Below are 17,633 nucleotides of genomic sequence, written 5' to 3'. Positions count from 1 at the left end.
CACTGGGACACAAATGACGACCGGGACACAGGGAATATAAATGACGACCAGGACACTCAAAGAGAAATTACAGACCGGGACACCGGAACACAAATGACGACCGAGACAAAAATGACGACCGGGACACCGTGACACAGGGAATATAAATGACAACCGCGACACTCAAAGAGAAATCACAGACTGGGACACGGGGACACAAATGACGACCGGGACACAGGGAAACAACAACAACGGAGACGCTATATATATATATATATATATATATATATATATATATATATATATATATATATATATACTAGCTGTTGTGGTGGCGCTTCGCGCCACCCCAACACCTAGTTGGTGGGGGCGCTTCGCGCCCCCCCCAAGCCCCCCCGCGCGCGTAAGTCGTTACGCGCCATAATAGTTACGCGCCATTGTAGTTGTGTCCCTATGTCCCACCTGTGAATATAGATATATATATATATATATATATATATATATATATATATATATATATATATATATATATATATATATATATATATATATATATATATATATATATATATATATATATATATATATATATATATATATATATGGTTTTAACTACGTAAAACTTGCGAATATACAACATTCTTTGCTGTCCCATTGTCTTTGCATATAAATAGATTGTCAGGTTTACCGACTCTTGAACATGCAACATATAATGGTCCATGGGAAAACAATCTGTATTCAGATCTATACCTCATGATTCTAATGATTGCCCTTGAGCTTTGTTGATGGTGATTGCTAATCGACCATTCCCTGTCCCGGTGTCCCGGTCGTCATTTATATCCCCCTGTTTCCCCCGGTGTCCCCGTTGTAGTTGTGTCCCTGTGTCCCGGTCGTCATTTATATTCCCTGTGTCCCGGTCGTCATTTGTATCCCGGTGTCCCGGTCTGTATATACATTCGTTTTTTAGTTTTGTTTTTCTCCTTTATTTTTTTCCTTTTTTTTTCTTTTTTAGCTTATTTAGATTTTTAGATTTTTTAGTTTTTTTATTAGTTTTTAGTTTTTTTTTCTTTTTAGTTTTTTTGTCCCGGTCGTCATTTATATCCCCCTGTTTCCCCCGGTGTCCCCGTTGTAGTTGTGTCCCTGTGTCCCGGTCGTCATTTATATTCCCTGTGTCCCGGTCGTCATTTGTATCCCGGTGTACCGGTCTGTATATACATTCGTTTTTAGTTTTGTTTTTCTCCTTTATTTTTTTCCTTTTTTTTTTCTTTTTTAGTTTATTTAGATTTTTAGATTTTTTAGTTTTTTTATTAGTTTTTAGTTTTTTTTTCTTTTTAGTTTTTTTGTAGTTTTTACCTTCTTTTTAGTTTTGTTAGTTTTTTTTTTCACTTATGTCCTGGTCGTCATTTATACTCCCTGTGTCCCGGTGCTTTGTTGATTGCTAATCGAACATTCCTTTTGTCCTGGTCGCTTTCTCTTTGAGTGTCGTCATTTATTTTTTTCTTTTTTAGTTCTTTTAGTTTTTACCTTTTTTAGTTTTTTTTTAGTTTTTTAGATGAAAATTTTTTTAGTTTTTTCCTTTTTTTCTTTTTAGTTTTTTATTGGTTTTTACCTTTATTTTAGCTTGTTTTTCAGTTTTTTCCTTTTTTTTATTTTTTTTTTATTTTTTATTTTTTTTAGTTTTTTACCTTTTTTTAGTTTTTTTTAGTTTTTTTAGTTTTTTTAGTTTTTTAGCTTTTTTACTTTTTTTATTAGTTTTTAGTTTTTTTGTAGTTTTTGCCTTAGATTTTTCAGTTTTTTTTTTAGTTTTTTATTGGTTTTTACCTTTATTTTAGCTTATTTTTCAGTTTTTTCCTTTTTTTTAGTTTTTTTTAGTTTTTAGTTTTTTTTTAGTTTTTTACCTTTTTTTAGTTTTTTTAGTTTTTTTTTAGTTTTTTAGCTTTTTTATTTTTTTTATTAGTTTTTAGTTTTTTTTGTAGTTTTTGCCTTTTTTTTAGTTTTTTTAGTTTTTTAGCTTTTTTATTAGTTTTTAGTTTTTTTTGTAGTTTTTGCCTTTTTTTAGTTTTTTTAGTTTTTTAGCTTTTTTATTTTTTTTATTAGTTTTTAGTTTTTTTTGTAGTTTTTGCCTTTTTTTAGTTTTTTCAGTTTTGACGTCACCTGATCCAGTTTTTTCAGGTGACGTCACCTGATCCACGATCCACAGATCCACAGACAACTTATTTTTATATATATAGATAGTTTTTTTTTTTTACTTATGTCCTGGTCGTCATTTATACTCCCTGTGTCCCGGTGCTTTGTTGATTGCTAATCGAACATTCCTTTTGTCCTGGTCGCTTTCTCTTTGAGTGTCGTCATTTATTTTTTTCTTTTTTAGTTCTTTTAGTTTTTACCTTTTTTAGTTTTTTTTAGTTTTTTAGATGAAAATTTTTTTTAGTTTTTTCCTTTTTTTCTTTTTAGTTTTTTTATTGGTTTTTACCTTTATTTTAGCTTATTTTTCAGTTTTTTCCTTTTTTTTAGTTTTTTTTATTTTTTATTTTTTTTAGTTTTTTACCTTTTTTTAGTTTTTTTAGTTTTTTTAGTTTTTTAGTTTTTTAGCTTTTTTACTTTTTTTGTTAGTTTTTAGTTTTTTTTGTAGTTTTTGCCTTTTTTTAGTTTTTCCAGTTTTTTTTTAGTTTTTTATTGGTTTTTACCTTTATTTTAGCTTATTTTTCAGTTTTTTCCTTTTTTTTAGTTTTTTTTAGTTTTTAGTTTTTTTTAGTTTTTTACCTTTTTTTAGTTTTTTTAGTTTTTTTTAGTTTTTTAGCTTTTTTATTTTTTTTATTAGTTTTTAGTTTTTTTTGCAGTTGTTGCCTTTTTTTAGTTTTTTTAGTTTTTTAGTTTTTTTATTAGTGTTTAGTTTTTTTTTGTAGTTTTTGCCTTTTTTTAGTTTTTTTAGTTTTTTAGCTTTTTTATTTTTTTTATTAGTTTTTAGTTTTTTTTTTAGTTTTTGCCTTTTTTTAGTTTTTTCAGTTTTGACGTCACCTGATCCAGTTTTTTCAGGTGACGTCACCTGATCCATCCACAGACAGACAACTTATTTTTATATATATAGATAGATATATATATATATATATATATATATACATTCACAGGTGGGACACAGGGACACAACTACAATGGCGCGTAGCTAATATGGCGCGTAACGACCTGCGCACCGGGTCACAAATGACGACCAGGACACTGGGACACAGGGAATATAAATGACGACCGGGACACTCAAAGAGAAATTACAAACTGGGACACCAGGACACAAATGACGACCGGGACACAGGGAATATAAATGCTATTTATATGCACAGACAATGGGACAGCGAAGAATGTTGTATATTCGCATGTTTTACGTAGTTAAAAATATATATTTATATCTATCTCTATTCACAGGTGGGACACAGGGACACAGCTACAATGGCGCGTAACTAATATGGCACGTAACGACTTACGCGCGCGGGGGGGCTTGGGGGGGGGGGTGCGAAGCGCCCCACCAACTAGGTGTTGGGGTGCATATAGTGACCATTTTTCAAATTTGAAAGTATTCAAAAAATAAAGTTAAAATTATTAATTTATTCTTTGGGCATTGTTTAATAAAGGATATGAAGAAAATCTGAACAATTATGGGTATCATTACGGCAGAGACCTTAAATTATTCAAAAATTGCCAGGGATGCTGATTGGAAGGGAAAATTGATTCATAGAGTTTGAAAATTACCTTTCCCTTTTTATCTTTGTTTAAAAAACAAATTCTATAAAAATTAAACAAAAAGTTTTCTTGTGTAAATCAGGGTATGGAGGTATATTTTTCCAGCGGGGGTTACAATACTGAATATTGTTTTTATGTTTTTTTATTCCCCTCAGAAGCAAAGCTCGGTCTTCTAGTGCTGAATGATAAAACTGATAACAATAAAAAAAGAATGTGTTGGTATCGCTTATGCGCGCACAAAAACTTCAAAATTGTGAGAAAACTCGTACAGCATGCTCATGCAGACAAATATGTGCTGACGTTGTGCAAAATATGACTAATTTGAATCACAATTCTTAGCACATTGATGTGTTTTTGGAGCTGGTTATAAAAATATTTAGAAAAGCGAAAATAGCAAGAAGTCATCATGGTAATATACATAGAGGCGCTTCTGGATTTATGGGTTACTGTGTGAACCTGAGACGTATGGAATAGGACGTTATCGCTTATTAGGCAATTCAATTAGAAATAAGAGAATTTGGGGCTATTCCTGGAGTGAATCCCCCTCTATCAAATCCCATAGCCAAAGTACAACCGAATTAATCTATCTAGTTATAGTACGCATTTGGTTATAAAAACACAAAGTCTTATTTTCCTTCTTTTTCACTCAGAAAATTATACTCACAGCATATCTACCTTTGTATACTTCAATGATAACATTTCTATCCTATTTGCAAATTTAGAGGGTGTATTCATTTCCACTTTTGAAAGTTTTTAAACTTGAGAATCTAATCCTGAACTGATAAAATTTTGCGACTAAAAGGACTTTAAATACCGGGGAAAAACTTGACCTGAGTAAATTTAGCAAAACAGGAAGCAGAGAACATTGCTCAATTTTCCATTAACAAGGTCACATTTTACTAGATGATAAGGTTTCAAAGGCATTTTATTTGAAAAAATGCAAAAATTTTTAAAAATTTATATTATATTTGCATTATATTTGAAAAAATACTGTGGAATATATTATGAAGTGCAATGAACCCCTATTTTTTCATTTTCCCTATGATAAAAACAAGCATGGGTTAGTAAAAAAAAATATATTTACTCAAAGTAAAGAGTGAATTTTATACTTAAAACGAGCAACAGTTTTGAAACTACTTAATAAATCATATTTTTCCAATTATTGGTAGGCAACTATCCCCCTTGTCCTCCCTCAAAATCGCCACTGGTGGATATTTTTCCACTACCAAGTAAGGCTCCATTAGAAAGGGGAAAAAGATATAAGCAAGCCCAATCTCAAAATATTGCATCTGAGATAGCACTGATAATCCATTGGCGATTGGTGCTATACATACAAGAACTTATCCAGGCAAGGGGTAAGGGTGTTCGAACATCACCCGGAATGTTTGACTGACTCGAAAAAAACGTAACGGAACCTATATAAACAAATATTTTGCGCGTTTTTAATTTTACTTTGTGTCGTCCTTCCCCCGAAAGGTTTCGTGGCTTTAGCTCCGACTCAGTCTTGTGAGTCTATGAATGATATTAGTAAAATTATGCGTCAAAATTTATTGCTATAAGAAAATTATTATAATGCATATTTTATCATCGTAGGGGAATTGCATTGAAGCGCAATTGCAATAAATTTTAGTTTTTTTTAAATAACAAAATATTAATTAATAAAAAAATAAGTTCTTGCAATAAACATATTCAAAATGATAGTCAAAAACTTATGGTAAATGCATAAGAATATAAGCTAAAAATACAAAAATCGATGAAAGGAAAAAAAACTGTTAGTTTGTGAAAAACAGCAAATTGTGGAAAGAACTGCAGAAATTTAACAAACTTGAGAACGGCTCAGTCCGATGACCTTCCCTTCTTTCCCACTTAAGCCTCTGAGTTTTCCGATCTCTTGGGGTATCATTTCTGGAGGTACCACAATGGAAGGGAATGCTATAGCCTAGCCAAGTGTAAGTTCTACAAAGTCGCTGTGCTTTCGGGCGATGTAAAATAAATAAAATAAATGAAAAAAATTTCATATATTAAAAAAAAATGACTGGACAAAATTCCTTTTTCTAATTCAAAATTTGATGTTTTTTTTAATATTGGCAGGATGGTACTGTCAAAAGAATAAAAACCTGCGGTGTATCACTTCCTATTAAACGATACAAACAATACAGCTTATAGAAGCGTATCGACACGCTTTTCGAAGCTTTTCTTCATGTGTAGTTACGCGTCAGTGACTTACTGCCTGAGCGTATTAGCCAACAGTATGTGCAATAAAAAGTACTTTTATGAGAATCTTTATTTGTTCCGGATAAATAGCAAGATTACTAAAGCTGGTAAATTTAGATGGACACACGGGCATTAAAGCAGGAATGTCCTTGAGGTCTATTTATAGACCTCATGGCTATAAAGGGCTATAATATAATGGTTGTAATGTGGCTATAAAGTCACGTTTACTTCACTTTATATTACAAAAAGTTGTATATAACTCCTGCTTCTCATGGTTTTGAATACTATTCAGGGTATTACCCATCCTATTAAAGCGAGTACTAAGATAGTTTCTGCTTTGAAATTTCTGTTCCAAAAAAAGTACTAAGTACTGAGTATTCGCTTTAAAATTTCTGTTCTGAAAACAAGTAAACCTTACCTAGGCTAAAATAAAAATCAAAGAATAAACCTACCAGATAAAAGTAACAAAAATACTAATCCCGCTTTTATTTTTCCAGCAATTCTTTTCAGTGCGGGAACAGAGAGAGGGAAAAAATAATCATACTGGATATAGAAATGCCAATTTCCTCCCCATTACACTCCAACAAGTGAAGTCTAAAAAAAGATTACTGTGGTAATCATGGTAAGTAAGTAAATGGGAATTTTTACAGCGTATTTTTATTAAACAGTAATTAAGGTCTTAAGGACGACTCAGACGGCCTTAGTAAAGTTCGTAAAGTCGTTTGCAAAGTGTGTTTCCGTAAAGTTTTCACCGCTCATATGAGCCTTGTACTTCACGTGCGTTTTGAGCAGAAAACTATTTAAATTTCTGAAGCATTTCATATTTCATATTTAACATTTCAACAGGATGAAAGTGAAAATGTCATTGGATACCTTTTTTATGCTCTTCCATAATTCAATAATTGCTTCAGGGGCTATTTGCATCTTCAGCCTTCAAAGGGGCCCCACAGGTATTTTATATATCATCAAATGATATTTTCGCTTTAATCCTAGCTAAATTATATGGCCCACTGCAAATTTGCCATGAATTTTATCCCCCCCCCCTTAATGTGCAAATATATACCCTGAGCTGGAATATAGACTATCTTGAACTGTCAACAGCAAAGTTTCAAATCAGAAAAATCATTGTTATTTTTAGTGATTAAATAAAAAAAACAAGTTTTTTTAACTGAAAGTAAGGAGCGACATTAAAACTTAAAACGCACAGAAATTACTTCGTTTATGAAAGAGGCTGCTTCCTCATCAACGCCCCGCTCTTTACGCTAAAGTTTGACTCTTTCTCTCAATTCTTCTTTTTAAAACAGTAAAAAACTTTAGCGTAAAGAGCGGGGCGTTGATGAGGAAGCAGCCTCTTTCATATACGAAGTAATTTCTGTGCGTTTTAAGTTTTAATGTCGCTCCTTACTTTCAGTTAAAAAAACTTGTTTTTTTTATTTAATTTCTGAACGTTTTTGAATCAATGCATGTTTCGATTTTGGCTCTCCACAGAGGAATAATCAAAACGAAATTTGCATATTTTATTTTTTTGGCTCAATGGCTTTCTCATAATTTTGATCGAATGATTTTGAGAAAAAAAGAGCGGGGGACGAAGCCTAGTTGCCCCCCGATTTTTTGGTTAATTAAAAAGGCAACTAGAACTTTTAATTTTTTACGAATCTTTTTATTGGTAAAAGATTTACGTAACTTATAAATTAGCTTACGTAAAGAACTTTTGTATTCTCATGTTTTTATTACATATATGAAGGGATTCGCCCCATCGTCAGTACCTCGCTCTTTACACTAAAGCTTAAATTTTATCCCAATTCATTAAGAATGACCCCCTGAATCACAAAAGCCGTAGAATAAGTAGTTGAAATTACTGAAAATACTTTAGCGTAAAGAGCGAGGTATTAGAAGGAGGTGAGCCCCTCATATGGATAATAATTTCTGTTTGTTTTAAGTTTTATTGCTGTTCCTTACTTCCAGCTGAAAAAGCTTTTTCACTTTTATTTTTTAATTGTTTTTTTTTAAATAGTGTTAGTAAATCCTGCTCTCCCTTCATGGAAATTTTCTTCTCCCATTACAAATTCTCGAAGGAAAGTTCCCCCAGCATATCCCCCTCTTCTCAACCCCTCCCCCAAATCAAAGAAATCCTCCTGAAAACGCCTGTATACTTCCCAATAACCATTACCATATGTAAGCACAGGTCAAAGTTTGTAACTTGTTGCCCCTCCCACGGGGACTGTGGGGGAGTAAGTCGTCCCCAAAGACATAGTTATAAGGTTTTTCGACTACGCTGAATAAAATGGCTATCTCAGAATTTTGATCCGTTGACTTTGGGAAAATAATTAGCGTGGGAGGGGGCCTAGGTGCCCTCCAATTTTTTGGTCACTTAAAAAGGGCACTAGAACTTTTCATTTCCGTTAGAATGAGCCCTCTTGCAACATTCTAGGACAACTGGGTCGATATGATCACCCCTGGAAAAAAAACAACAAAAAAACAAATAAACACGCATCCGTGATCTGCCTTCTGGCAAAAAATGCAAAATTCCACATTTTTGTAGATAGGAGCTCGAAACTTCTACAGTAGGGTTCTCTGATACGTTGAATCTGATGGTGTTATTTTCGTTAAGATTCTATGACTATTAGGGGGCGTTTCCCCCTATTTTCTAAAATAACGCAAATTTTCTCAGGCTCGTAACTTTTGATGGGTAAGACTAAACTTGATGAAACTTATATATTTAAAACCAGCATTAAAATGCAATTCTTTTGATGTAGATATTGGTATCAAAATTCCATTTTTTAGAGTTTTGGTTACTATTGAGCCGGGTCGCTCCTTACTACAGTTCGTTACCACGAACTGTTTGAATAGTATTAAAAAATTCACACTTACCTGAAATGGCAGGAAAAAACTTTATATTTAAGCGGCCTAATAAAAAAGGTTTGAATTGTTCTCAGACAAGAGAAATCAGCATGTCTTCAGTTGCCTCATTTCACATTTCCAAATCTGTTTAAAAGTTTTGCAGTGGAACCTTCTCCCTATTGGTCAACTTTATGAACTTTACGAAAAAAGTTAACTGAAGTTTAATTTTAATGCTTGCTCACGTAAAGGTTTAAGGAAGGTTAATGAAGCAACTTTACGAACTTTGCGAACAACTTTACGAACTTTACAAACGCCGTCTGAGCCGTCCTTTAATATGGGTTTATAGATTAAAAAAGTCCTGTCAAGACACTGCCAGGGTTTTATCCTAGATTTGTTTCGGGAGGGGTGAGCACAATTTTTTTAACGTATCAAAAACTTTTATATTCATATTTGTTACGTTTTTATGAGTAAGAAAAACATTTCCGGGAGAGGGGTTCAAACCTCTTATTCCTTCTGGATGCGGCCTTGATCACCGTTGCCCCACAAATTTTTCCTAAGAATTCTTACGTGCCTACTCATGTATGTTCTTCCAATTCGTTTTTAAGACAACAGACGATTTGGAAGCCCAGGAGCCTAGCGCAGGGTTGCCAACTTTTTGGTCAATGAATGTGTCCCCTGAGCATTCAAAATGTGGCATTTTCAGCTAAAATGTGTCGATCTTGAAATCTTAAAAACTAGTGGTTAATTTTTCTCAGCTGTAGCATTGACCAAAAGACGCTTTGTAAACCTCTTTCAATGCGGCCGGTTAACATCAAACATAATGAAGAGGAAAAAAAAGGTATTTAAAACAATCATAAAAAATGACAAAGTGTGAAAGTGCAAAAATCATGTAAACATGTAAATCCCATTTTTGGAAAAAAAACCCTTTGCTTACGACATCTCTTACAAAACCTGGATGCTGAGAAATAAAAAAACGAGAAAAAGCAGTGTTTTAGTGAAAACTGACATTTTTTGCCAAAATATTTATCCAGTTGGGAAATATTTCCTTTTATGTCGTAATTTTTTTTAATTTGTTAACAGTTAGTGTTGGGCTAATGAACTGTAAGTAGGGAGTGACCCGGCTCAATAGTAACCAAACCTCTAAAAAACGGAATTTTAAAATCAATAGATACATAAACATAACCAGATTTTAAGCTGATTTTAAATGTATAAGTTTCGTCAAGTTTGGTATTACCCATCAAAAGTTACGAGCCTTAGAGAATTTGTCATGTTTTCGAAAAATGTGGAATTATGTATTTTTTTGCCAAAAGATCACAGATACGTATTTATTTGTTGTTTTTTCTCCAGGGTGATCGTATCGACCCAGTGGTAACAGAATGCTGCAAGAGGTCTCATTCTAACAGAAATTAAAGTTCTAGTGCCCTTTTTAAGCGACCAAGCGCATATTTTTCTCAAAGTCACCAGATCAAAATTTTAAGATAGCCATTTTGTCCGGCATAGTCGAAAAATCTAATAACTCTGTCTTTGAGGGCAACTTAATCCCCCACAGTCCCGGGGAAGGGCTTCAAGTTGTGAGCTTTGTCCATTGTTGCCATATAGTATTGGTTATTAGGAAGTATTCGGACGTTTTTAGGGGATTTTTTATGGCGGGAGGAAGTTCAGGGGGAGGGGTTTACGGGAGAATGGTTTACGTGGGAGGATCTTTCCATGGAGGAATTTATTATGGGAGAAGATGATTCCCTTGAAGGGGGCGCTGGATTTTTCAGCATTATTTAAAAAAAAAACAATGAGAAATTAAATTTAAAAACTTTTTTTGAACTGAAAGTAAGGAGCAATAATATTAAAACTGAAAAAACAGGAATTATATGAGGGGATCCATTTCCTCCTCAAAACCTCGCTCTTTACTCTAAAGTATTATTGGTAAATCCAAAAGAGCTATCTATTCTAATTAAACGGCCTTTATGATGCAGGGGTCATTCTTAAAGAAATGAAAAAAAATTCTAACTTTAACGTAAAGAGCAAGGTATTGGGGAATGGTTGAATCCCCTCATATACGTAATAAAAATATACGAATATAGAAGTTCGTTACGTAATTTAATTCGTACGTTAGGCATATTTATTACTAATAAAACCATTCGTAAATAAAGCTAAAAGTTGTAGTGGCCTTTCTAAGTAGCCAAAAATTGGAGGGCAACTAGGCCCCCTCCCCCACCATATTCTGTAAATCGTCCAGTCAAAATTTTGAGAAACCTATTTAGCCAAAAAAAAAGTAAAAATGTCGTTCCAATTATTCATGTATGGCGAGCCAAAATCAAAACCTGCATTAATTCAAAAACATTCAGAAATTAAATAAAAAAAGTTTTTTTTAACTGACAGTAAGGAGCGACATTAAAACTTACAATGAACAGAAATTATTCAGTATAGGAGAGGGACTGTCTTATTCTCAACGCCCTGCTCTTTAAGCTAAAGTTTTTATTGTTTGAAAAAGAAGAGTTATGAGAAATAGTCAAACTTTAGCGTGAGGGGACAGTCCCTTTCATACACGGAATAATTTCTGTTCGTTGTAATTTCTAATGTCTTTCCTTAGTTTCAGTTTAAAAAAAATTAATTTAATGTCGTAAAGGGACAAAGCGTGTCCCTTTTGTTTAAAATGTCCCAAATTTCTAAAAATATGTCACTTTTATGCCTTTTATATCATTGCGTCCCGGCAAATGGGAATGTTCCCTTTTGACATAAAAGCTGTTCACTTGATAATCTTAGCCAAGCGGGCCCAGAAGCCAAATATAAGTTGATGCAATATTTATCGACAATTTTATTCGTTTCTAATATAATTCACAATTTTTGTGCTATATAAATTAATAGCCCCTCCAAATAAGTTCCTAAGTGCATGCCTGACGCTGACCATATACCTTCCTTTTAGTTTTTTATTTCACTCCTTTTTTCTTTTCGTTATTTCGTTGAACTTTGTATAATTTGCATACGATGTGTCTCTTCTTTCTTTTTTTACGAATTTCTCCTCCTCACCCAATGATAAATATCATTAAAAATGTCATATCAATTCAAACTAAAAACAGGAAAAAAGGAGTGAAATCACTTGGTATGTCTGGAGGCCACAGCAAATAAGTAAAACATAAGATAAAGTATTGCAATACTATCATAATACCCCCTCTTTAGCTCCATAAAATAATTTCTTTTTTTCTTTTTTAATATGTTGATAAGTTAATTTCCAAAATTAATTTCTATATAATAGGAAATCACTACCTCAAATTATAGGATGGGAAGAATTATAATTTTATACATTTCTAATCAGATTTATTGTGCTATACGAATTTAGAGCCCCTCTAAACTAAGTTCCTAAGTGCATGCCTCACAGAGACCATATTCCTTCCTTTTTTTTATTGTAGAATTTTGTATAATCTGTATGTCATGTGCTTTTTCTTTCTTTGCATTACGAATTTCTCTTCCTCACCAATGATAAATATTATTAAAGAGGTCATATCTATTTGAACTAAAAGTAGAAAAGGAAGAAATGAAATCACTTCAAAATCTGGGGGTTAAAACAAACAAGCCTAACATGAGATGAAATATAGCATTAGCCTACTGTCAGAATACCTCCTCTTCAGCTCCATAAAATATTTTTTTGTGACAATAAGCCAAAACAAATGTCTACATAATATGAAATAACCACCTCTAATTAAACCTGTGAAGAATTATAATTTCAAACATTTCGAATACGATTGACATTTATTGTGCTATAAGAATTCAGAGCCCCTCCAAAATAAGTTCCTAAGCGCATGCCTGATGCTGACCTAATTCCTTTCTTTTCTTTTTTTATTGTAGAAGTTTGTGTAATTTGCATATGATGTGTCATTTCTCTCTTATTTTTTTTTACAAACTTATCTTCCTCACCCGATGATAAAATTCCTTAAAGAGGTCATATCATTTTGAACTAAAGTAGAAAAGGGAAATATAGTAATACTATCAGAAATAGCTCATTTTTAGCCCCACGAACTAATATTTTTCAGTAAATATATGACTGTTCATATTATTGACCTGCCAACAAAGTGAACATGCCACTCGATGCCTTTTTTAATGCTCTTTACGAATATAATAATCGCTTCTATCGCAAATTCAAATTTAAGCACTTTTTGACCTAACATAACCTAAACTAACCTTATTATAAATAATTTTGGCAGTGAAAAAATGTAGTATTATTTTGCCGAAAACAACCGAAAAACTGCGCTGAGAAAACGTAGTATTATTTTGTAGGAAAACTACCGATAACTCATACTTTAATTGAAAATTCGTCATTTTTAAGGACTCAAAAAGTGTTTAATTATGAATTTTGCGACAGAAGCAAAATTCTTTTGCTTCTATCAGCAGAAGCAGATTATTTTATTAGTAAAGAGCATAAAAACAGGTATTGAGTTATATGTTCACTTTAATTATAAGTAAATAATATGAACTGTCACATATTTACCATTTTGTAAAGCATGATGGTAAGCCAAAATTAGTGTCAACCACTTACGAAGAAAATAATCATGCCTCTAATTAAGCCTGCCAAGAAAAGAACTTGCTTCGACTATGTTCCTGCTGTTGGACAATTTACACTACATTTTCATATGTATTTATGATACACAATTACAAGGCCTCACAGGTGCTAATATATTATATATGCTAAACGGAATCGCAACCATTTTATACAATAATAAGAGCTAAGAGCTCTTATGGTACTTCTGACGAGGTCAGAAGAGCCAAGATCTCATATGGTATGAGCTCTAGCAAAATTCTAAGAATCAAAAGATTGCTTCAAAAGGAAAATTAGAGGCTTAATGCCGGTCAGGATTTATAAAATATCAGCTCTGAGTCACAAGGTCCTTCCAAATATCAAAATTCATTAAGATCCGATCACCCACTTGTAAGTTGAAAATACCTAAATTTTTCTAATTTTCCCTCTTCCTTCAGCCCCCCAGATGGTCGAATCGGGGAAAACGACTTTATCAACTTAATTTGTACAGCTCCCTGACGCGCCTACCGATTTTCATCGTCCTTGCACGTCCAGAAGCACCAAACTTGCCAAAGCCCGGAACTCCACCACCGAACTCCCCAGAAGAGAGCAGATCCAGCCCGGTTACGTCAATCACGTATCTACAAGATTTATAAGCGTTTTCCAAGATTTCTGGTTCCCCCTCCAATTCCCACTAGTGTCAAAAGATCTGGTCGGGATTTGAAATAAGAGCTCTGAGACGTGAGTTCCTTCTAAATACCAAATTTCATTAAGATCCAATCATCCGTTCTTAAGTTACAAATTTTTCTATTTTTTCTATTTTTTTTAAATTGCCCTCCCCCCCCCCCGAATCCACCAAAGAGAGCGGATCCGGTCCGGTTATGTCAGTCACCTATCTTGGACTTATGCTTATTCTTTCCACCAAATGTCATCCTGATCTCTCCGCTTTAAGCGTTTTCCAAGATTTCCGGTCCTCTCCCCTAATGACACTGGATCCGGTCAGGATTTAAAATAACGGATCTGAGTTTCGAGGTCCTTCTAAATGTGAAATTTCATTAAGATACGATCACTCTTTCGTAAGATAAAAATATCCCATTTTTTCTAATTTTTTAGAATTAGCCCCCCCCCCTACTCCCCAATGAGAGCAGATCCGTTCTGGTTATGTCAATCCCGGATCTAGGACTTGTGCTTATTTTATCCCACCAAGTTTCATCCCGATCCCTCCACTCTAAGCATTTTCCAAGATTTTAGGATCCACCCCTCCCCAACTTTCCCTTCACCAGATCCGGTCAGGATTTAAAATAAGAGCTCTAAGACATGATATCCTTCCAAACATCAAATTTCATTAAGATCTGATCACTCTTCGTGAGTTAAAATAGCTCATTTTTCTAATCTTTCAGAATTAACCCTCCCCCCAGCTCCCCCAAAGAAAGCTGACCCATTCCGGTTATGTCAATCACGTATCTAGGACTTTTGCTTACTTTTCCCACCAAGTTTCATCCCGATCCCTCCACTCTAAGCGTTTTCCAAGATTTTAGGCCCCCCTCAATTCCTCCCTATGTCATCGGATCCAGTCAGGATTTAAAATAAAAGTGCTGAGACATGATATCCTTCCAAACTTCAAATTTCATTAAGATCCCATCACTCCACCGTAAGTTAAAATGCCTCATTTTTTCTAATTTTTCAGAATTAACCTCCCCCAAACAGAACAGATCCGTTCCGATTATGTCAATACCGTATCTAGGACTTCTGCTCGTTTCCCCACCAAGTTTCATCCCGATCCCACCACTATAAGCGTTTTCCAAGATTGTAGGGCTTCCCCCTCCAACTCCCCCCAATTTCACCGGTTCTGGTCGGGATTTAAAATAACAGCTCTGAGACACGATATCCTTCCAAACTCTAATTTCATTAAGATCCCATCACCTGTTCGTAAGTTCAAAATACTTCATTTTTTCTATTTTTCCGAATTAACAAGCAACCCCCCCCCAATCCCCCCAGTTGGTCAAACTGGGAAAACGACTATTTCTAATTTAATCTGATCGGGTCTCTTATACGGCCGCCAAATTTCATCGTCCTAGCTTACCTGGAAGTGCCTAAAGTAGCAAAACCGAGACAGACCGACAGCATTTGCGATCGCTATGTATCACTTGGTTAATCCTGCAATACTTACCTCTTTGTCCATTCATGTATGCTGCTCTATTCATTTGAACCACAATAGATAAAAACTTAGCCGAGAAGGCCAGTTGTTGTCTGTGTTGAAAATGAACTGAATTAGTTGGATCTTTGCCAGATACTAACACTTCGAAGTTATTTCCCGTTATTGTTTCTGGAACCTAGAATCCAAAGAATTTCGTTTTGTTTGTAACAAATTGATAGAGAGATACCACAGTTATTTGGAGTATAGACTGGTAAGACCAAAGGGCATCAAATCAACACAAAAAGAGAAAGAGAGAAGGGGAAACAAAGAAATAGCGAGAGGGATAGAGAGGCAGAACATGATAGCATGAAAGAGTGGCAGAGCAAATAAATTTTAGAGTAAAGTGGGTGATAAGATAAAATACACACAAAATAGATAAAACACAACAACGTCCATTTTTGCTACTACTATGAGTTAAAACAAGGAGACACTAGTGTTTTCGAAAAAAAACAACATCTTGAGAGCCAGATAGCGGGGAAATGAATTTTGACAAAACGATGTGAGCCTATGAGCTCAGTGGTGTCGATTTGGGGGGGGGGGGCAGGAGGCCTTTACCCCTTATATTTTGAAAAATATCCTTTCTCGGGTGCTATTTTCGTTGAATAATGTCTTTTTTGGTTTTTCTTTGAAAAAAATGAAAAAACGAGAATTTGTTTTTCCACTAGATTTTGCTCTCCTTTCGGACATTTTTAGAATTAACTTCACGGCATGAGCTTAGTAATATATATTACCAATCCTAATTGGACAAACATATCTAATAACAAATTTTGAGTCACGGCAAAGAAGATTTTCTATCATACAGCATATTATACTTTTCTATCATACTATATTATACTTTTCTATACTATATATTATATTATATATAATATAACATATATACATACTTACACATACTATATATTATATTATACTATATTATACTTTTCTATCATACTATATTATATTTTTTATCATACAGCTGCTAATAGACAAACACCATAAGTTATTTATATACTGGATCAATATCTGTTGTATAGCATTTTGGTCTATTAGTCAAATAGATTATCTGCTAAATTGATAATCATACTAAATCTGCTTAACTTCGTACGTTCTGAAATTATGCACTGCGAAGTATGGCGAATTTGCCCATAGCCCATGAATCGGACATTATTGTAAATACTTAGATTGACTGTCATTGGTTTTTCATTCTGTACGACTGAAAAACCAAATTGAGCCCAAACCCGCTGTAAAACCTACTTTCCACTATAATTTTCTTAGCATGAAAACAGTGAATTCATCCAGTTTATTCACTGGCAGAAAATTATCCTCTTTTTATCCTATTTCCATTACAATTTTCTTAGCATGAAAACAGTGAATTCATCCAGTTTATTCACTGGCAGAAAATTATCCTCTTTTAATTTTGTCTTTTTCTTAACATTCTTTCGTTCTTTGTTTTTTTTCCTGCATCATGTATAGCTAGAGTGGTCTCGGTACATAATTAAATTTTAACTAAATTTAAGCTTGTGGGACCTCGGTTAGGCAATAAACACCGAAGAATTTTCAATCAACTCTATTGATTGAATCTCCTTTCCCAAATATTTTTTTTTCCAGAAAGACAGGCTTATTACGCCTGGTTTGAACCTGAACCATATAAAAGATTTTTAGTATGTATTGTTAGAGGGAAAGCTGATCAGTTACTTTATTTCGACGTCGGATAATTTGCTCCCAACCAAGCATTATAATCCCGGCCGAAGGTAGTGAATTTGCCGACCATTGGTGAGCTCGTGAAAAAAGTTTTTTAAGGAGTTTTAACTAATGTGGATTACTTATCCAGTCCAATAGCACCCCTAGCCCACCGCATCACCAGCTATTTAGAAGAACGGTAGTTACGTTAATCCTGTTCAAATTAAAAACGTGAATTATTTTGAATCTGTACCATTTGGGGCGAAAAAAGGTTTTTTCAACTGGAAGTAAGGAGCAGCATTAAAACTTAGAACGAACAGAAATTATTACGCATATGAGGGGCTCACCTCCTCCTAATACCTCGCTCTTTACGCTAAATTATTTTTATTAATTTTAACTATTTATTCTACGGTTGTTGTGATTCAGGGGGCATTCTTAAGATTGGGACAAAATTTAAGCGTTAGTGTAAAGAGCGAGATACTGACGAGGGGGTAAACGTAA

General features: G+C 33.8%; 1 protein-coding gene across 1 annotated transcript in view; it reads right to left on the bottom strand.

The window, feature by feature from the left end:
• The window catches only part of LOC136032560 (CD109 antigen-like), a 211,190-nt gene that overhangs the window by 164,247 nt on the left and 29,310 nt on the right, over positions 1-17,633 (bottom strand). The window contains exon 3 of the mRNA XM_065712830.1: positions 15,444-15,606. Coding sequence (XP_065568902.1) covers positions 15,444-15,606 — 163 coding nt within the window. The remainder of the gene's footprint in view (positions 1-15,443; positions 15,607-17,633) is intronic.

This window comes from Artemia franciscana, chromosome 11, assembly GCF_032884065.1.
Source record: "Artemia franciscana chromosome 11, ASM3288406v1, whole genome shotgun sequence".
Lineage (NCBI taxonomy): Eukaryota > Metazoa > Arthropoda > Branchiopoda > Anostraca > Artemiidae > Artemia > Artemia franciscana.
The sequence above is the reverse complement of the archived record's forward strand: the minus strand, read 5'-3'. Positions and strand labels throughout refer to the sequence as shown.